The sequence below is a fragment of the Molossus molossus genome, unplaced genomic scaffold (genome assembly GCF_014108415.1).
Source record: "Molossus molossus isolate mMolMol1 unplaced genomic scaffold, mMolMol1.p scaffold_m16_p_8, whole genome shotgun sequence".
NCBI lineage: Eukaryota > Metazoa > Chordata > Mammalia > Chiroptera > Molossidae > Molossus > Molossus molossus.
Genome location: NW_023425402.1, coordinates 106888954 through 106910931, shown reverse-complemented (window position 1 = coordinate 106910931; position 21978 = coordinate 106888954). Strand labels below are relative to the sequence as shown.

Sequence of the window (21978 nt, the reverse complement as noted above, 5' to 3'; positions counted from 1 at the left end):
CTCCCCTTCCCTGAAGCCATCCCCCGTCAGCCTGCCCAGGGAGGTGGCATGGGCCCACCTCTCGGCACTTCTCGCACCCCACTGCTTGTTGGGGCCCACTGTCCTGGCATTGCGTGTCCCTGTGGGCCATCAGCTCCCGAGGGTAGCAGCATCAGGGGCCATCCTGCCCGGCTTCCTGTGCAGGGCCCTGAATGAATGATGACGCAGCCTCTGCCGGACCCCTCTCGTGGGACCTCTGCCGGACCCCTCTCGTGGGACCTCTGCCGGACCCCTCTCGTGGGACTTTTGCCAGACCCCTCTCGTGGGTAATGTTCACTTCACATCGAGCAAGCCATTGTACTGCGAGACCCAAAGCTCGGGTTCCAGAGACGGTTCACTGAGCCAGTTTCCACTCCGGTCAAGTTGACCCGTGTTCCTAACTCTGCACTCAGCTTCCAAACCACTCACATGTCTACGGGCCGGTCAGCACTCTCCCTGCTTGGACACGCCCCAGCGGGCCGCCGGACGCCACCTGCGGGCTCACGCATCGGGTCCCTCCTCTCTCTGACCCGCTCCGCGAGCCCTCACCGCCCTGGCTCCAGCTCAGACGACGGGTGGCCGACCAGCCCTGCCTCCTGAACTGTGAGGGGCCAGAGCTGAGGGGGAGCCGAGTGTGACCAGAAAACGTTCCCGCGATGGCGCAGCAGGATCTGCTCTGGGAGCCCTGGAGTGACCCCTGGGTTCCTTTCGAGCCCCGCCCCTCAGAGCACCCCTTCTCTCCCTGAGTGATGGCCCCAGCAGCCCCTGCTCCTCCCCTCACCCCGAGCCGGCTGCCCAGAGTCCTCTCCAGACGCAGATCCCCGAGGCTCTGGTCCCGCTCAGGGTGCACATATCAGTGAAAATCCTACTGTATTTGTCTTTCAGTGCCTGACATTTTATTTAGTGTGATGTCCATCAGGTCCACCCATGTTGTCAAAAATGGCAAAATTTCATTCTTTGTGTGGCTGAATAAGAAGCCGTTATATATTCACAGTGTTTTCTTTATCCATTCTTTCCTCAGTGGACACTATGGCTGCCCCATATCGTGGCTGTCGTTAGTGCTGCGGTGACCATGAGGGTTCATATCTCTTTGAATTAGGGTTTTGTTTTCTTCAGAGAACACCCATAAGTGGAATTGCTAGATCACATGGGAGTTCTATTTTTAATTTTTTGAGGAACCTCCATGCTGTTTTCTTTTTAATTTTTAATTTCATTTTTTATTGATTTTAGAGAGAAAGGAAGGGAGGGGGGAGAGAGATAGAAACATCGATGAGAGAGAACACCGACTGGCCGCCTCCTGCATACCCCACACTGGGGATCAGGCCCACAACCTGGGCATGTGCCCTGACCGGGAATCGAACCAGCGACCTCTTGGTGCAGGGTCGACGCTCAACCACTGAGCCACACCAGCGGGGCCCATACTGTTTTTTTTTAGTGGCTGCACCAATTTATATTCCTACCAACAGTGCACATCCCTTTTCTCCACATCCCCACCAACATTTGTTACTTTGTGTCTTTGTCATAACAAGCTTCTCATAGGTGATTCTCACTGTGGTTTTGATTTGCTTTTCCCTGATGATCAGTGATGTTGAGCACCAGCTATATGTCTTCTAAATATCTATTCAGATTCTCTACCCATTTGTAAATTGGACTGTTTGTTTTTTTGCTATTCAGTTGCATGAATTCTTTATATATTTTGGGTATTAACCTGCTACCAGATGCATGATTTGCAAATGTTCTCTTCCATTGAGTAGGCTTCCTTTGCCTTTGTCAGTGGTTTCCGTCGGTGCGGCCCCTGCAGGAGTCTGGAGGTGCTCGCTGTGCAGGGTCCCTCACAGGAATCTGGCCACTGGGGGGCAGGGGCCAGGAAGAGTTCCCTCCACTGACGCACTGTCGATCCTTACACTGTCCCCTAGGTGCCTGCCTGAGTCCCCGAGGTGGCTCATCTCCCAGAACAAAAGTGCTAAAGCCTTGAGGGTCATGAAGCACATCTCACAGAAGAACAGAAAACCTATGCCCGCGTCGCTTCAGGTGAGCCAGCAGCGGCCATGCCAGGTCTGGGGTGCGAGAGGGAGGACGCGGGAAACCACGCCCTATCGCAGAGGGGCCGCCGCGTGCAGCGGAGGCTTCTGTGGTACCAAGATTTGTGTCTCCCTGGTCAGATATTTCTAATAGGTGGAAAACATAAAACTAAAAAGAACCAAAACATCATTTAAAACTCAAGTGAGGAGCTTCTTCTGCCTTGTGCGCCTCAGGCCTGAGCTGGCCCTCCCCCGACCCCTCCCCCCACCCCACCCCCACCCCACCCCACCCCACCCCCACCCGGTGTCTTAGTACTCGTGTCTGGTTTACCTATGTGTGTCCATCAGCATCCCCAGGGGAGGAGGTTTTCCCAGATCAGGAAAACAGATTTCCAAACATGATCATGTCTTAGGATTTGAACTGTTGGATAGAAAGTGTCCCGAGGTGTGCTCAGCAGCCCCTGCCTTCTCGGACAGGCATTTCGGTTTTGCCCTTAGTAGACCTCGCCCCTTTCACTTAGCCCTTTTCACCCGACAGAGACTGGAAATGATGTCGAAATGAGAGCAAATCATTTCTGAGCGAGGAGCTATGGCAGGCGGTCCGTAAGGAGCTGAGATTTTACGTGACATGTAGAATGAGGATTGGGGGCTCGGAGACCTTTCCTCCCCACTTCCTCTCCGGTTTCCAGGTGGCTGGAACACACATTCCTTTCCCCCAGTGACGGCAGACTGGTCCAAGGCACGCGTGGGCCATGGTTCCGCCCGAGGTCACACCTCACATAATGGCGATAAGTCTGGTCGGTGCTGGTCTTACAGGGCGTTTCTTCCCCAAGTTCCTCGGTCGTTCACACCGTCCTACAGGCCTCCGCTTGCCCACCGCACTTTGTGTACATAGTATCACCTTGTATACGTGCGTGGTTGTCTGACTTCCCCGTAGTCCAGCTTCCTCTTCCGTGAAAGGGGGCGGAAAGCGCAGAACCCCGCTTCCAGCGAGTTGTCACGCCGGAAGGAGCGGGCGCGTGTGCAGGGCTCGGTGTGGTCCCGGGCACGCGAGAAGCACTCGGCACGTGTAAGGAACAGTCGTCATTCTCTGCATGACCCGGGGACGCCATCACCAAATACACCAAGTGGTTCTTACTGTTTCTACTCGTAGAGCCTCAGACCTGACGAGGAGGCCGGCGAGACGTTGAATCCCTCATTTCTTGACTTGGTCAGAACTCCTCAGATAAGGAAGCACACTTTGATCTTGATGTACAACTGGTAAGGGATCCTTTTGACTTTAAAATCCTTCCCAATTCTTTTAATCCCAGTCACCCAAGGTGGGCTCCTTTGCTTCAGGTTTTCCTGATATCACATCTCTCAGGCAGATTTGACATTAGCTTCCAGTTCCAAAGCATCAGTCAGCACATTCTCAACCTTGGCTTCACCTTGGAATTGCCTGGGAGATATTTGGAGATGAAGGCCAGACCCCTCCCCACCAAGGAAACTATTTAATTACTTAAGAGAAGGATCCAGGGCCCGGCCTGTGCGGCTCAGTGGTTGAGCATTGACCCTGCACCAAGAGGTCATCGGTTTGATTCCCGGTCAGGGCACATGCCCAGGTTGTGGGCCAGATCCCCAGAGGGGGGCATGCAGGAGGCAGCCAGTCGATGTTCTCTCTCATCGGTGTTTCTCTCTCTCTCTCCCTCTCCCTTCCTCTCTCTCCAAAATCAATAAAGAAAAAAAAATTTTTAAGTAAAATAAACAGCCAAAATTGAGAGCTATTGGTATAGATCAATCGATGATGGGTGTGGACCTCTCAGAAAAGGGCCTTTTTCTTTCCTACCTGGAAAACTAACTTTTGAACAAGAATAAACCACACGAGTCAGCCAGGGGCTCCGCAGCCCAGTGACGTCAGCCTGCCGAGGCCGCTGTCCGCAGGTTGCTCTGAGCGCCTGCGTGGTAGCTCCGCACTCCCCTCCCAGTGTCTACACGGGGATGACACGCCAGCCAGCTGAAGATCCACAGTCACTGGCCAAAGCAAAGCTCGTCAGCAATTAATTAAGCAACCTCCACAATGTCGCATGAAAAAAAAAAAGCATCATTCTTCTTTCCTTTCCTGAATAATTGTGTCTCTTGCAAACGATCCTCACATTTTCCATTACAGACAATGAACACTTTCAGTCGACAAAACTAGAAACATTGTCGAAATGTGATTTGTATCCCGGCAGAAGGTAAATCGTTAGGAAGAGGCTGTGCCCGTTGGCTCCGCTGGTTTCCTAACATTTGAATCAAACCGTCAATCCCTTCACCTCAACTGCATTAGAAAACCAGAGAAACCAGTAACAGCCACTAACAACCTGCACAGTTTTAGTAAATAAATACCTCCACGGAGACATTTCTTCTTGCCTTGGAAACTTGGGATGCTTGCCTGGTTTCCTTTCCTCGCTGGGTCTCGGGTCACGGCCAGCCACCACAGTGGGACAGACAGTGTAAGAGCAGTGGATGGAAGGAACAGTAATAATAAGATGACAAAGAAAGGTGGCCCATGTTCAGCTCTTGTTTTTCCAGAAGCCTGCCCCTTTCGGTGAGGGGCTCTGGCTTGCCCTGACCCGAGCTCTCGTCTTTGCCCAGGTTCACGGGCTCTGTGCTCTACCAGGGCCTCATCATGCATATGGGCCTCGCAGGGGGCAACATCTACCTGGACTTCTTCTACTCTGCCCTGGTCGAATTCCCAGCCGCCTGCACCATCATCCTCACCATTGACCGCATCGGGCGCCGTTATCCGTGGGCCGTGGCAAACATGGTGGCGGGGGCGGCCTGTCTCGCCTCGGTCTTTATCCCTGATGGTAAGTGCCAGGCCAAGCTAGGGTCTTGCTTTCCAAGCTCCCGAGCAGAGGGACATGACAGCCCTCTGATAGGAAGACCACGTCATTTATCATCCAGATCAATTAGGAAAGAATGAACACGGTACCCAGGACCTTCCTGACAAATCACGTGTCTCTAAGAACGAGCGCACCCCGTGGCTGCCTGATGTAGCACAATGACACCCGATTGTTCTCTGATGTCGTCAGGAGGGCCCGTGCTGCAAGCCACCCAGCTGGCCCGGAGCAGACTGCAGGGCTTTGGGGCAAAACGGCCCAGGGTCCATCTCATTCCAGCACAGCCCAGTCACTGTACCATGCAGGCAACCTCCTCGGCCTCCCCACATCATCCTGCAGAATTAGGGAGACTGCCTAGGTGACAGCCATCAGTGAGCAGTGATTCAGTTCCTCTCTTTCCTTCTCAAATACTTTCTCAGTGAAGGGAAGCAAAACCTGTGTAGCAACCTGCTGCTTCGCTTGAATCCTTCGGTTATTAGCAACTACTTAGAATAGATGTTGCCATTTCTCTTGTGTGACCTCTGTAGACTACAGTTGGCCCGCCTTTGGCAACGGGTATAACTCTGTTGTCATTAATGACTGAGGTCTCAAGCTAAAATAGTATTAGAATGGCGGGTGCGGTTAAGCGGGCGCGCAGAATTTGCGGACAGTCTTGAGTCTGGAGAAGAGGCAGTGTTGCTCACTGGTAGCACTCTGGAATGCAGACGTCCCCTTGCAAGTCCCCGCCCCCAGCACTGTGTAAAGACCAGGGTTGTGCGCAGTACCTGTGATGGTGTGTTTCCCCTCAGACCTACAATGGCTAAGAGTGACCGTCGCGTGCTTGGGTCGAATGGGGATTACAATGGCCTACGAAATGGTTTGCCTGGTCAACACGGAGCTGTACCCCACCTTCATCAGGTGAGCACGTGTTCCTCAGCATGAAGCGGGGCGCAGGCGGGGGTGCTTCTTGGCTAGAACTACCACAGGTGGCAGCCGAGGGCGCCTTACTTTCCCAAACACGAGGGACGAGAGGGGGAGACCATGTCCAGGCCAGTCCCGTCTCACACCCACAGACTGGGGTCAGAACCGAAGCTAATGCATCGCCAGAGAGGGTTACCCAACGGCCGCCGGAGACAGGGACCGAGACCACGCCAGCGGGGCCATGCAAACAGGGACGTAGGTGGAGAAAGTGGAAAGTGAAGATAACCCCCCCGTTTAAAATGTTCAAGACAGTCAATATACAACAGAATACAAATGGAATGTGTACCATGCCATTTACGTGTGTTGAAAATAACGTGAACACTTTCCCAGTTCACAAACATCTTCATGGTTTGGGGAATTATTTACCTGAGGGTGGGGTGGGAGAGAACCACTGTACTGTGACAAGGTAAAAGTTAAATCAGGCCTGGCCGGTTTGGTTCAGTGGTTGGAGCGTCGGCCCGCAGACCAAAGTCACAGGTTTGATTCCGGTCAAGGGCACGTAACTCGGTTGCAGTTCGGTCCTGGCCCTGGTTGGGGTCTGTGGGAGGCAGCCAGTCAATGTCTTTCTCTCCCCTCCCCCCCGCTCTTTCTGAAGGAAAAATATCCTCGGGTGAAGATTAAAAAAACATTTTTTTTAAGTTAATTCAGCTTGCTGCATTTCAGGAATCTCGGCGTCCTCGTCTGCTCCTCAATGTGTGACATCGGCGGCATCGTCACGCCGTTCCTGGTGTACCGGCTCACCGACGTCTGGCATGAGCTCCCACTGGTGATTTTTGGTAAGAAATCTTGAGATATGTCTTTGAATCCAAACTTATTTTTCTAGGGACCTCCATTCTTGCACCTCAAAAGAGGCTCCTGTTAGTAACTACTGTGACTAGTAATTGGTGATGCTCTGAATGTCAGCGACACTAGTACTAGTGACAGTGTAAGAGCTGCCGATGCTCACGTGAGGGAACCCACCAGGGCTCCTGCCCGCAGAGGTACAGAGTCCAAGCCAAGACTGGATGAATGGAAAGAAGTCTCCCGGAAGGCCCCCACGCTGTCCCCACTGGTTTCCACCCCCCTTGGGTCTCTTTGTCAAAGAGCCCACTGTTTCCGCGTTCTCTGTAGCCAGATGTAGAAAATAGAAACCTTCACCTCACCACTTGAAGGAAAGGCTGTTAAAATCTGACGCAGGGCAATTTCAAACCCAGGGAAACGAAGACCACGCGTTAGCATGATGTGCTGGTTGGAGCGTCCTCCGTCCTCTGACTCCCGGGGCAGTGAGGTCCAGGAGGGGCACTGCCCTTCAGCGGCAGGAATGCACCAGACCCAGGCCTCCAGGACAGAGAGTGACAGGGACAAACCTAATTATCTGCACTGAACACACAGAGGCCTTTGTTGAACACCAAGTCCGGGCCCCGGGAACCCTGGGCACTTCCATCCACTAGCCTTTGCCCACAGTCAGAGACCCTGGAACGACGCCCTCCGTGTCGCACAGACACGGTTCCGATGCGCACACCACAGTCACCTTCTCACGCCTCCGCTCTCAGTGTCTGAGCCTGTTCTAACCGGGTGCTCTCATCTCGGCAAACGACACCACTTCGCTTGAGGGGAGGAAGGAAGACACCCTCCCCGCGGCACACCAGGGCACCGTCACTCTCTCCTCGCTCCCGCTGGTCACACACAAGTACCTCTGCTCATTCCTCTTCCCAGGGGATTTGGGGGGTGGGGGGCGGGGGATTTTCCACCACGGTAGACCTGCCCGGGAAAGTCGCGAAGCACGGATAGAACTGACCCTCGAAACACTCAGCGGACTCCTCCACATCCCAGCTTCATACAACGTGGCCAACGCTGGTCGAACACAGGCTCATTGTCCTGACTTGGTCACAGAATGGCCGGCACTGCGCATGGGATGCACATGGCCCAGATTTCTTCCTCCTCCAACACTGACCGAGGGACCTGGCCCCAGAGCCCCCTCCCACCCGGGGAAGTGCCATCACACCCTCTGGACGCCTTCTCTCCTGGGAGGACACTGGCGATGCCTCAGTCTCGACCACTCCCTTGGGTGGGCAGCGAGTCATCCGCGGGTCAGCGGGACACTCCTGGGCAGAGAACGGATCCTTCAGGTTCCTCTAAGTTATTTAAGAGAGCACCTGTTGCCGCCCTCCCTCGGAAGGGTAAAGGGCTGTCGTTGCATTTACATCTAAGATAACCTCCGTAACGACCCTCCGTTTTCTTTTTGCTGGTGCTTGCATTTTCTTCCCTCACCAACTTTTAATCTGAGTAGCCCACAGGAAGCAAAACAAATGCTTTAACATTTTAACTTCTTTCCCTTCCTTTCCCACAATAATGATGTGCTAACTGCGGTCTTGAAGTTACCAGAAATAGAAATCTAAACGCCTAAAAGTCAAAAAGCCAACACGTTTAAATGGATGATACTTTGACTCCTCCATGGTGTTATCTTCATAATTCACGCCGTCAGTGAATCCGAGCCAGCGGAACTGTTGGCTATTTGTATGAGAACCAAGGGCATCGTCAAGGTTTGGAGAGATTTGGGAGGTTAGTTATTTGGTTCATACCATGGGGCAGGCACCGTTATAAGCACTTGGCAAATAGGAACTTTTTCCAGCCTCAGAACAAGACTGTGAGTGAATGTAACACCCACTTTATATAGGGGGGTCCAGGGCCTCGGGAGATTGCAGAACTTCCCAGGGCTCTAAGACCAGGCAGCAGGTGTCCTAGCTGGAAGCAAGCACCCCAAACCACGGAGCTCCGGGGCCTCTGTTTCTGCCATTATTTAAGGATGTAGAAGTGGAGTCCAGTGTGCATTTGTCAGAAACTCCAAAACTAGTGAAGTTTTGGAGTTCCCGTTCCTTGTATTCTATTATAGAAAAACATATTAAAATGTAACCTAATATCCCAAAACTTTAATGGGAATTTAAAGAAACAAAACACCACAGGTTTGCTATTACCGCCCCACCCCCAACATATACAAAAAATTAGAGCTGGGGATAAATAAGAAAAAAACAGAAATTTATTAAACACCTGGATTTGAAATCAAAGTCCTGGCTACACTACTTTTTAATGCTGTTACATAGTAACAGTTTTAAAAGTGATGTATTACTTTTATTTACTAGTAATGATCCAAGTTTCTGACTCAATTTCCTTACTAAGTGCTTTATATTGGCAGGGTTTTGTCCTTTCTTTTCTTAGAGCTTATTTTATTTACTTATTTTATTTTCTTAGTTATTTTCTAACTCCAGAGTACCTTAACAGTATAACAAGGTCCTCCAGCCTGGAATAAACTTGACTCCAAATGTGAGGGGACGTACTTCTCTTCCCTACAAGGGATTGGAATCCAGCGCAGTTTTGGGGTTAGCAAAACATTTATGGTGAAGAACAGGCTGTCAGATAGCAAAGCAACTCATAAGTGTAGGAAACCACCCAAAAATCTCTGAAGACATAAGGGGAGCTGTAATCCTAGAGCCGGATGCTTCCCCTCCTGTGACGTCCATCTGCTTGGCTTCCAGCCGTGGTTGGCCTGATCGCCGGGGGGCTGGTGCTGTTGCTGCCAGAGACCCAAGGGAAGACTTTGCCGGAGACTATTGCCGAGGTTGAAAACATGCAGAGGTGAGGAGCCCAAACTCCCAAGTGAACTATTCCGTACACGTTTTCCACCAACTCTGTAGCCCGCTGGAAGGAAAGAGGAGGGCGAATCTATACCCGTACCACACAATGAGATCAGTTCAAACAAAATAAGACGTAAGAGCACACAAAAAGGAACAGTAAAATAGTAGCTACCGTAGAATACCTTTCTCCTGCCATAGTGGGGAGGTCTTTGTGGATAGGGCCCCAAATCCAGGACCCAATAAGAAAAGATCTATAAGTTTGCCTTCCTAAAAATTAAAAATTCTGCACTGAAAAACTGCCATAAGCTTAAATAATATAGCAAACTTAGAGAAAATATTTACTCTTCTACAAAGGGCTCATTTCTTTCATTGCTTTTTTTTTTTTTTAAGAGCACCAACAAATTCATAAAAGCAAACACCCAATAGAAAAAAATGAACAAAGGATTTGAACAGATAATTCAGTGAAAACAAAAACAGGTCTTAGGTATACGGCACTATGCTCAACCTCCGTCCTCACGAGGGCAGTGCAAACGCACACCTCTTCGTCTCTACTTGGATCCTGATGCTCAGACTCTCAGGAGCACACCTGCGGGGCAGGATTGCGGAGGACGTGCCTAGCTTGCCAGGAGGAGCACATGTTGGAAACCTCTGTGATGGGCAACAGGACAACAGTATCAGTGTTCCAAATGTGCATACCCTTAACCTAGCAACTCCAACCTCAGGAATTTACATATACAAAATAACATATGCACAGGCTATTCTTTAAGGAAATTTTTTTTAATCCTCACCTGAGGATATTTTTTCTATTTATCTTCAGATAGAGTAGGAAGGAGGGAGAGGGAGGAAGGGAGAAACATCAACATGAGAGACACATCGACTGGCTGCCTCCCACACGACCCCAACCGGAGCCAGGACGAACTGCAGCCGAGGTGCGTGCCCTTGACTGGAATCAAACCTGAGACTCATTGGTTTGTGGGCCGACACTCTAAATCCTGAGCCAAACCGGTCAGGGCTAAGGCAATATTTGTATGTAACAAAAGACTGGAAACAAACTAAATGCCCATTGATTGGGAGACTTGTGATATAAATTATGGTACATCATTCAATAAAATATCATATAGCCATTCAAAAGAATGAGGCAGCTTTATATACACTGGTAAGGAAAGTTCTCTAAGACATATTATTAATGAAAAAAGCAAAAAGTAGAAAGTGTAAATTCTAACATTTGTGGGGAAAAGTGAAAAAATAAATATGTATTCAATATATATACATATTTACTTATATCTCTGGAAGGATATGCAAGAACCATAACCCTGGCTGTCATAGGACTATGGGTTCTAGGCAGAAGGAGACTTTTCAATGCATACTTTTCTGTGCTTTCTGAATTTTGAACCATACAAACCTATTCAAAAAGGAAACTTTTTAAAAAGATCCAAAGAGCCCGACTGGTGTGGCTCAGTGGTTGAGTATTGACCCAGGCACCAAGAGGTCGCCGGTTCGATTCCCGGTAAGGGCACATGCCCAGGTTGTGAGCCAAACCCCAAGTGGGAGGCATGCAGGAGGCGGCCAATTGATGTTCTCGCTCATCAATGTTTCTATCTCTCTCTCCCTCTCCCTTCTCTCTCTAAAAAAAAATAAAAATAAAAAAAAAGATCCAAGAGAAACGTATATGACATAGTCCCCACAAGTTTGTTTTATGCAATATGCTTAGATATTTTTATTTATTTATCCAGACGCCCTTTTTGACCCACGGGTGCCAAATTCATCCATTCTACAAAGCGTTCACACTGAACATATTCAGTGTTGGGGCAACTGTTACTGCAGAAGAATCCCAGTGGTCTGAGGCTTTTCCTAGAACTTGGAGCTTCGAGTTGGAAGAGGCCTTTGAATTCACCCAGGGGTCACACTGGCAGCCCACAGGACACCGGGGTCTCAAATGCTTAGCTTGGCTGACACGTAGTTTTTAAAGTGGGAAATTCCACATAAACCGAATTTCCAGACTCTGTTAACATAAACAAACCGCCAGGGGATTGGGTAACTCGGAGAAGGCATTTCCTCCTGTTGACAGTTTGCAGGCGCTGAGTGCTGGCTCAGCTCTTTGCAGGGCATGTCCATGGAGCAGGCCCGGATCCCACCGTGCCCTGTTCTCTTGAGCTTGTACATTTGTACTTCCTGCCTGGTGCACGTAGACACGGGAGTTGGAGATCCTCGATCTAGAGGACCAGTCGCCAGTACCCCGACCTCAGCACAGTGGCGCACGCACACAAGCACCTCCCCTTGAGGGCAGACCGCCTCCCCTGTGATGTCCTAGCCTAGGGCTTAGCACAGAGCTGGCGCTCACCATAACTCTGGAATGGCGCTGAGTTCCGTCCGCAGCGTCCCTGACTGAGGTCCCTCCAGACTTTTCCCAGCCAGTCCAGTGTCAGGAAGGGGGGAGCATGGCCAGCAGGCCACATCCTATGCATGTGGTCTCAACTCCTCTAAGCCTCGATTTCTTTTTTTTTAAAGATTGATTGATTGATTGTTGTTGTTAATCCTTATCCAAGGATATTTTTCCATTGATTTTTTTTAGAGAGAGTAGAAAGGAGGGAGGAGGACAGAGAGAGAGAGAGAGAGAGAAACATCAGTGTGAGAGAGACACACTAGTTGCCTTGCACACAACCCCAACCGGGGCCAGGGAGTGAACCTGCTATCCGGATATGTGCACTTGACCAGGAATCGAACCCACGATCCTTCAGTCCAAGGACCGACGCTCTAACCACTGAGCCAAACCAGCCAAGGCTAAGCTTCAATTTCTTCCTCTGTAAATGGGGACAACAGTGCCCGCCCCTCAGAGATTGTACCGACCAGAGGAGCTAATGCATGCACACAGCACACGTCTAATAACCACTGTTACCGTTCACAAACGTGTCCATAGCTGTTCTGCAGACCAGAACATATGTACCAGGATGTTTTATTGGAAATAAAATTTTAAAATATGTTCTGCATGTTTTGAGATAGAAAGTAGAGCTCAGTGATGTACACATACACCTACACTTGCAGGATTTTCCATTTTCCACCAGGTCGGTTTAAGAGAGATTTTAAAGATGAACTCTGTTATTTGACATTCTTCCTATTTATGTGATTACACACACGTCTGTGAAGATGTTCACTTTTCTGTTTCTGCATCACTTTACCCAGCTTACTTTTCAAAGACGGAAGACAGATCGGTGGGGAGCTTGGGGAACGGCAGGAAGAGAATATGAGGGCCAGGGTCGAGCTGGGCAAGGGCCCACCGGCAGGAGGCAGCGGTCTGGGGCCTGGGGGCCGGCTGCCTCACGTGGCATCGGTGGGTCGGGCTTGCAAGGTGCCTCACTCAGGAGAGCTGGCCCAGGTGGTGTCACACACTTGGGAGAGGCAGCAGGAGCAGGACTTGGCTCCTAAGGACACTAAGCCCATCTTAGTTACAAACATGGACTTTTGACTTGTTGATGTATCATTTATTTCATCCCATAAGCCTGTTTCCTTTTCTGTAAAATTGGGAACAACAGATAGTATTTACTAAGTGCTTTCAGCCAGTGCCTTCCAACCCTTCTCCTTCGGTCCTTGCACAACCCCACGGAACAGGCGTTTCTGTGAGCTCCGTCTGACAATTGAGAAAAGCCCAGGTTAAAGGCTTCCCAGAGTCACACGGCAGGGAGGTGACAAGGCCAAGATTCTAGTTCTGGCGGCCAGCATCCAGGCCCATGCCCACGTCTCACCTCAGAGGGCTGGGTTCACAAGTGTGACAATGAAGGTGAGGTTCCTGGTGCAGGGCTGCACTTAGTTACCAGGCAGCCAGCGGGCTGCTGTCGCTGCTGCGGTTGTGCTGCTCTTGTTGAATTCGCTGCTGTGGTTGTTGTTGGCTACTGTTGTTGCTGCTGTTTTTGCCACTGCTGCCATTGTTGTCGTTGCTGCCGTTGTTATTGTTGCCATTGTTGTTGGCACTGCTGTTGTTGTCACTGATGTTGTTGATGCCACTGTTGCCACCGCTGCTGTTGTTGCCACCACTATTGTTGTTGCTGCTGCCATTGTTGCTGCTGCCATTGTTGTTGCTGCTGCCGTTGTTGTTGCTGCCATTGTTGCCACTGTTGCCGTGGTTGCTGCTGCCATGGTTGCCACTGCCATTGTTGCCGCTGCTGTCGTTGTTGTCACTGTGGTCATTGTTACTGCTGCTGTTGTTGCCGCTGCGGTCATTGTTACCACCGCTGTTGTCATTGTTGTTGCTGCTGCTGTTGTTGTCACTGCTGCCATTGTTATTATCACCGCTGTTATTGCCACTGATGTTGTTGATGACACTGTTGTTGTTGCCACTGCTATTGTTGTTGCTATTGCTGTTGTTGCTGCTGACGTTGTTGTTGCTGCCGCTGTTGCTGCTGCCATTGTTGTTGCTGTCATTGTTGCCCCGGTGGTTGTTGTTGCCGCTGCTGTCATTGTTGCCACTGTTGTCACTGCTGCTGTTATTATCACTGCTGCCATTATTGTTGCTGCTGCCATTGTCATTGTTGCTGTTGTTGCCACTGCTGCCGCTATGGTCACTGCTACCGCTGTTATTGTCGCTGCTGCCATTTTTATTGTTGCTGTTGTAGCTGTTGCTGTTGTTGCCTCTGCTGCTGCTGCTGCCGCTGTTGTTGCTGCTGCTATTGCTGCTCCTGCTGCCATCATTGTTGTTGTTGCTGTTGCTGTTGCTACCGCCATTGTTATTATTGCTACCGCCATTGTTATTGTTGCTGCTGCCATTCTTGTTGCTGCCACACTTGTTGCTGCCACACTTGTTGCTGCCACTGTTGCCATTGTTGCCATTGCTGTCGTTGCTGCTGCTGTTGCTGCTCCTGTTGTTTCTGTTGCCACTGTTGCTGCTGCCATTGTTGTTGTTGCTGCCGCTGTTGCTGCTGCCATTGTCGTTGTTGCTGCTGTCATTGTTGCCGCTGCCGTCATTGTTGTCACTGTGGTCATTGTTGCCACTGCTGTTGCCGCTGCTATCATTATTGCTGCTATGGTCACTGCTGCCACTGTTGTCACTGCTGCTATTGTTGCTGCTATTGTTGCTGCTACTGCTGTTGTTGCCACTGCTGTTGTTGCTGCTGCCATTGTTGTTGTTGCTGCCATTGTTGCTGCTATCATTCTTGTTGCTGCCATTCTTGTTGCTACCACTGTTGTCGCTGCTGCTGTTGTTGTTGTTGCCGCTGATGTTGTTGATGATGCTGTTGTTGCCGCTACCGATGTTGCTGCTGTTGCTGTTGTCGCTGCTGCCATTGTTGTTGCTGCTGCTATTGCTGCTGCCGTTGCTGTTGTTGCCACTGTTGTCATTTTTGCCGCTGTTGTCACTGCTGCCATTGTTATTGTTGCTGCTGTTGTTGCCGCTGATGATGTTGTTGATGCCACTGTTGTTGCCACAACTACTGTTGTTGCTGCTATCGTTTTTGTTGTTGCTGCCGTTGTTGCTGCTGCTATCATTGTTGCCATTGTTGCCACTATTGTCATCGTTGCCACCATTGTCATTGCTGCTGCTGTTGTTGTTGCCATTGTTGTTGCTGCCCCTGTTGCCACTGTTGTCGTTGTCACTGCTTCCATTGTTGTCACTACTGCCATTGTCATTGTTGCCACTGTTGTTGCCACTGCTGCTGCTGTTGCCGCCGCTATCATTGTTGCCATTGGTGTTGCTGCTGTTGTTGCTGCCACTGTTGTTGTTGCCGCTGTTGTCATTGTTGTCACTGCTGCCATTGTTGTCGCTGCTGCCATTGTCATGGTTGCCACTGTTGTTGCCGCTGATGTTGTTGATACCACTGTTGTTGTTGCCACTGCTGCTGCTGTTGCCACTGTTGTCATTGTTGCTGCCACTGCTGTTGCCACCGTTATCATTGTTGCCATTGGTGCTGCTGCTGTTGTTGCTGCCCCTGTTGTTGTTGCCACTGTTGTCGTTGTTGTCACTGCTGCCATTGTTGTCGCTGCTGCCATTGTTGTCGCTGCTGCCATTGTCATGGTTGCCACGGTTGTTGCCACTGATGTTGTTGATGCCACTGTTGTTGTTGCCACTGCTGCTGCTGTTGCTGCCGTTATCATTGTTGCCATTGGTGCTGCCGCTGTTGTTGCTGCCCCTGTTGTTGTTGCCGCTTTTGTCGTCGTTGTCGCTGCTGCCATTGTTGTCACTGCTGCCATTGTCATGGTTGCCACTGTTGTTGCCGCTGTTGTTGATGCCACTGTTGTTGCCACTGCCATTGTTGTCACTGCTGCCATTGTCATGGTTGCCACGGTTGTTGCCACAGATGTTGTTGATGCCACTGTTGTTCTTGCCACTGCTGCTGCTGTTGCTGCCGTTATCATTGTTGCCATTGGTGCTGCCGCTGTTGTTGCTGCCCCTGTTGTTGTTGCCGCTTTTGTCGTCGTTGTCGCTGCTGCCATTGTTGTCACTGCTGCCATTGTCATGGTTGCCACTGTTGTTGCCGCTGTTGTTGATGCCACTGTTGTTGCCACTGCCATTGTTGTCACTGCTGCCATTGTCATGGTTGCCACTGTTGTTGATGCCACTGTTGTTGCCACTGCCATTGTTGTCACTGCTGCCATTGTCATGGTTGCCACTGTTGTTGCCGCAGATGTTGTTGATGCCACTGTTGTTGTTGCCACTGCTGCTGCTGTTGCCACTGTTGTCATTGTTGCCACCACTGCTGTTGCCGCCGTTATCATTGTTGCCATTGGTGCTGCCGCTGTTGTTGCTGCCCCTGTTGTTGTTGCCGCTTTTGTCATCGTTGTCGCTGCTGCCATTGTTGTCGCTGCTGCCATTGTCATGGTTGCCACTGTTGTTGCCGCTGATGTTGTTGATACCACTGTTGTTGTTGCCACTGCTGCTGCTGTTGCCACTGTTGTCATTGTTGCCGCCACTGCTGTTGCCGCCGTTATCATTGTTGCCATTGGTGCTGCCGCTGTTGTTGCTGCCCCTATTGTTGTTGCCACTGTTGTCGTTGTTGTCACTGCTGCTGCTGTTGCCGCTGTTATCATTGTTGCCATTGGTGCTGCCGCTGTTGTTGCTGCCCCTGTTGTTGCCGCTTTTGTTGTTATTGTCGCTGCTGCCATTGTTGTCACTGCTGCCATTGTCATGGTTGCCACTGTTGTTGCCGCTGATGTTGTTGATACTGCTGTTGTCATTGTTGCCATTGGTGCCTCCGCTGTTGCTGCTGCCATTGTTGTTGCTGTCATTGTTGCCCTGGTGGTGGTTGTTGCCGCTGCTGTTGTTGTTGCCACTGTTGTCACTGCTGCTGTTATTGTCACTGCTGCCATTATTGTCGCTGCTGCCATTGTCATTGTTGCTGTTGTTGCCACCGTTGTCGTCATTACCGCTGTGGTCACTGCTGCCGCTATGGTCACTGCTACCGCTGTTATTGTCGCTGCTGCCATTCTTATTGTTGCTGTTGTAGCTGTTGCTGTTGTTGCCTCTGCTGCTGCTCCTGCTGCCATAATTGTTGTTGCTGCTGCTGCCATTCTTGTTGCTGCCACACTTGTTGCTGCCACTGTTGTCGTTGTTGCCATTATTAGTGTTGCCGTTGTTGCCATTGCTGTCGTTGCTACTGCTGTTGCTGTTGCTGCTCCTGTTGTTGCTGTTGCCATTGTTGCTGCTGCCGTTGTTATTGTTGCTGCTGTTGTTGTCAGTGATGTTGTTGATGCCACTGTTGTTGTTGCCCCTGCTATTGTTGTTGCTGTTGCTGCTGCTGCCATTGTTTTTGTTGCTGCCATTGTTGTTGCTGCTGCTGCTGTCATTGTTGCCGTTGTTGTTGCCACTGATGTTGTTGATGCCACTGTTGTTGTTGCCACTGCTGCTGCTGTTGCCGCCGTTATCATTGTTGCCATTGGTGCTGCCGCTGCTGTTGTTGCCGCTGTTGTCGTTGTTGTCACTGCTGCCATTGTTGTCGCTGCTGCCATTGTCATGGTTGCCACTGTTGTTGCCGCTGATGTTGTTGATGCCACTGTTGTTGTTGCCACTGCTGCTGCTGTTGCCACTGTTGTCATTGTTGCCACCACTGCTGTTGCCGCCGTTATCATTGTTGCCATTGGTGCTGCCGCTGTTGTTGCTGCCCCTGTTGTTGTTGCCGCTTTTGTCATCGTTGTCGCTGCTGCCATTGTTGTCACTGCTGCCATTGTCATGGTTGCCACTGTTGTTGCCGCTGATGTTGTTGATGCCACTGTTGTTGTTGTCACTGCCATTGTTGCCACTGTTGTCATTGTTGCCGCTGCTGCTGTTGTTGTTGCTGCTACTGTTGCTGCCACTGTTGCCGCTCCTGTTGTTGCCGCTGCTGTTGCTGTTACTGCTGTTGTTGTTGCTGCCACTGTTGCTGCTGCCACTGTCACTCTTGTCACTGTTGCCACTGCTGCTCCTGTTGCCGCTGATGCCGCTGTTGTTGTTGCCACTGCTGCTGCTGTTGCCACTGTTGTCATTGTTGCCACTGCTGCTGTTGCTGCCGTTATTATTGTTGCCGTTGTTGCTGCTGCTGTTGTTTCTGCCACTGTTTTTGCCGCTGCTGCTGTTGCTGCTGCTGCTGTTGCCACTGCTGTCACTGTTGCCACTGTTGTCATTGTTGCTGTTGTTGCCACTGTTGTTGTTGTTGCCACCATTGTCATTGTTTCCATTGTTGTTGCTGCCATTGTTGTTGCTGCCACTGTTGTTACTGCTGCTGTTGCTGCTGTCATTGTTGCCGCTGTTGTCGTTGTTGCTACTGTTGTCACTGCTGCTGCTGTTGTCACTGCTACCATTGTTAGTGTTGTCTTTGTTGCTGTTGCTGTTGTTGCTGCCGTTGTTGCTGCCGCCATCGTCGCTGCTGCCACTGTTGTCATTGCTGCCACTGTTGTTGTTGCTGCCTCCATTGTTGTTACCGCTGCTGTTTCCACCGCCGTTGTTGCCGCCACCGTTGTTGCTGTTGCTGTTGTTGCTGCTGCTGTTGTTGTTTCTCTTGTTCCTATTGTTGCTGCTGTCACCTGTGTTGTTTCTGCTATTGTCCTTCCTGCTGCTGCTGTTGTTGTTGTTATTGTTGGCATAAATGCTCTGGAAACTCAGCAGACTAGCCTGGGCTCTTATACCTGGAGTCTGAGAGGACTCCAGTACTATAGGGTAAGTCACATGAGCTTCTGCTACTCTCCCCATCTCAAACTGGTCCACAAACTGAGGCAAGACTAAGTACCTCCAGGTGGGGGGGACTCTGTGAGGAGCTTGGGGATCCAGTGCCAGCCTCACACCAAATCTCAAGATTACTATCATCAGTCTGGAGCAACAAAATGAATAAAGCAGCAATCTTACACATATTAGCAACATCCTGGTATTCACAAAGACTAGTTGATTGAGAAACTTGAAATTTGAACAAATTTTTGAATTGATTTTTTACTTACCCAACTGTTGAAAAGTAAACGAACTTTGGTAAAACTAATTCTCAAATTCTATTTGGAGAACTGATGGTAACAGTGTCTAGATTTTGCAATCATCATTTTTAACTGACATAAGATTAAATTTAGATATGTCCCACATTCCTTATTACAGAGAAGGGTAGAACCCCTTAAATAATGAACTTATGCTAGTCTCACTCTTACACTAGAGTTTTAGGAACCACTCCAGCCACCTTAGCTATTCAGCAATCTCTCTGTATATTTTCTTATCGAGAATCCCACTCAGAACTCATTGCATGATTAATCCTAAACAAAGCTTATTCCCATTTCTTGTATTTATTTATTGTCCACTTTATTTTGGTTTTCAGCCTCCTCATAATTTTTCTCTCCCCTTTTCCATTCTGTTTTATTATTGCAGACCAAGAAAAAACAAAGAAAAGATGATTTACCTCCAAGTCAAGAAACAAGACATTCCACTGAACTAAGACAGACCTGCCATGGTTTTGCTTTGATAATATATGGCTGGAACCAGAGATTCCTACTGTCATCACAAAGCCCATACAATTTAACCTTACATCTCTTTGAACCCCCTGAACCTAGATCTATGACCAAATGGAGTTTGCTGCATAGTGTATCAAAACCTACCTGTGGGACCATATCCCACAACCTGCCCAGCTTTCCTTGGACAATGGTCATTGGTTTCCTGGGATTTTTATTCTATCTTTGTATTTCTTTATTTTATTCCTTTCTCCACAATCATATAAAATTAAAACACACAGGGGAATTGTGGGCCAGGGAAACATAAAAGATCTAAAAAGCAATAAAACGGGGAGCAGAGAGCCTGTTTGCTTAAAAAAATAAAACATCCAAAGCAATATCATGCTGTCTAGAATGTACGTCAAGAACTTTAGTCTTTTCGGTATCATATGTAAAGAAAAATTAAAATACATTGATTATTGTCTGAATTAGACTTTAAAGGAACCTAAAATACAAGAATCAGGAGTTACAACCTGAGTAATCGCCAAGTCTCTGTATTTAGACTGGACACTCAATGTGTGCTTTCTACCTAAGATCTCAAGAAGAGTGTAATTAAAAGCCGCATTCATGTCCTGGCCAGTTTGGCTCAGCGGTTAGAGCATCAGCCCAAGGACCAAAGAGTTGAGGGTTTGATTTTGGTAATGGGCACATACCTCAGTTGCAGTTCGATTCCTGGCCCTTGTTGGGGTTGTGTGGGAGGCAACCAATCGATGTGTCTGTCTCACATCAATGTGTCTCTGTCTCCCTCCCACTCTATCTGAAGATAAATGGAAAAACATCCCCAGGCAAGGATTTAAAAACATAAAATAAATGTTCATGTTGGCATTTTAAACCATAGGTAATAATATTTCAGTCTGATAAAAATTTCTCTGAATTGGTAGATTCAAAATATTATACGAAGCCCAGCCAGTGTGACTCAGTGGACTGAGTGTCCTCCCACGGACTGAGAGGTCCCGGTTGGATTCCCAGTCAGGGCACATGCCCAGGTTTCAGGCTCGAGGCCCAGTTGGGGGCACACAGAAGGCAGCTGATTGATGTTTCTCTCTCACATTGATGTTTCTATCTCTCTCTCTCCCTTCCTTTCTCTAAAAATCAATAAAAACGTATTTTAAAAAAAGTTATACTAATATCTTACCAAAGTGATATAGTGGATAGATTATTTAAAGCTAATAATACAAGACCTATAATGAAAAACAGAAGCTCCTTACCCTAGTCTACCTCTACCAACTCTTCAAAGATCATTTTCAACTATTGAAGCTGTTTTTCCCCTTAGAGTTATCTCCATACATCTAAATAACTTACTTTATATTGACATTTCTTGTTTGTTTTTTTAGTTTTAAATTTCACCTGTTAACTTTTTAATATAAACAGTGAAGATTTAGCTCTTTCTTCACCTCTCCCCTCACCCCAACCCACAGCTTCTCTCTTCCCTTAAAACTTTGTTTTATCACATTTTTATTCAATCAGGGTCCATCCTTGCGGCTTTGTAACTGTTATGAAAAGCTACACCACATAGTATACGGTGGTTCCACCTGCCCCTCCTCCTGGGAGAGCTGCCCCTGGGCCCTGCAGCCCCCGCCCAGCCTGGCCTGGCTGGTCTCTGGCCTGACGCCCACCGGTGGCCCGTGGCTACCCTTTTCCTACCTTACTGAGTTTTTCCAGTGCCTCTTTCTCCTGCCGACGGCGCTGTCTCCTAAACCCCAAGTTATCCTCATTCTGGGTTCTCTCCCTCATTTTGAAGAAGCGCATCTTCCCATATCATCCCGAGCAAGAGCACACGCTTGTCCTTGCAGGATCTCTTCCGTGACCCCGGGAGTTAAAACCTGCAGGCGGGACTTCTGGCCCAGATGGTGGCGCAGGTGAACGCGGTCTCGCCTCCTCCCACAACCACACCAGAATCACAACTGAACGACACAAAAGCCATCATTCAGAACCACTTGAAAGTTAACTGAACAGAAGTCCTACAACTACTGTAGGACTGAAGAAGCCACATGGAGACTGATAGGAGGGGCGGAGGCACGGACGGGCTGGGCCCACACCCATGTGTGGTGGATAAAAATCAGGAGGCATATCTCAGCTGGAAAGGCCCTCCCTGAGGACTGAGGGGTCCCCGTCCCACACCAGGCACCCAGCTCAGGGTTCCAGTGCCAGGAGAGAAGTCCCCAAACTTCTGGCTGTAAAAACCAGCGGGAACTAAAGTGAAGGAGGCTGAGGCTGCGGGAGCCCCAGGCAGCTCCTTAAAGGGCCCGCGCACAGACTTACTGCGACTCGCTCCCTCCAGGCTCCAGTGCAGGGGCAACCGCTTGAAAGGCAGCAGACACACACAGGGAAGAACTGAATTTCTTGGCATCAGATCGAGAGCTGCAGATGCAGCTTTGTCCCAGACAGACGTGCTGGCGGAGGCTGTGTTCCTTTTCTGAAATTCCCCCCAGAGAACAGCAGACAGGCACCACATCTGAGACCATCGACCTGGCTCACTGTCTGCCCGGCCCTGGTGATTCCCTGAGGTCCTGCCCCACCCTCGAGTCAGTTGAGCAGAGGTTGGTGCCCTGAGCTTCTGCTAAACCCAATGCTAATCCAGGGCTG

General features: G+C 49.6%; 1 protein-coding gene across 1 annotated transcript in view; it reads left to right on the top strand.

The window, feature by feature from the left end:
• The window catches only part of SLC22A2 (solute carrier family 22 member 2), a 31910-nt gene extending 12570 nt beyond the window's left edge, over positions 1–19340 (top strand). The window contains exons 5-11 of the mRNA XM_036248815.1: positions 1935–2049; positions 3193–3299; positions 4653–4867; positions 5689–5797; positions 6524–6636; positions 9373–9472; positions 19274–19340. Coding sequence (XP_036104708.1) covers positions 1935–2049; positions 3193–3299; positions 4653–4867; positions 5689–5797; positions 6524–6636; positions 9373–9472; positions 19274–19340 — 826 coding nt within the window. The remainder of the gene's footprint in view (positions 1–1934; positions 2050–3192; positions 3300–4652; positions 4868–5688; positions 5798–6523; positions 6637–9372; positions 9473–19273) is intronic.
• The last annotated feature ends 2638 nt before the right edge of the window (positions 19341–21978 follow it).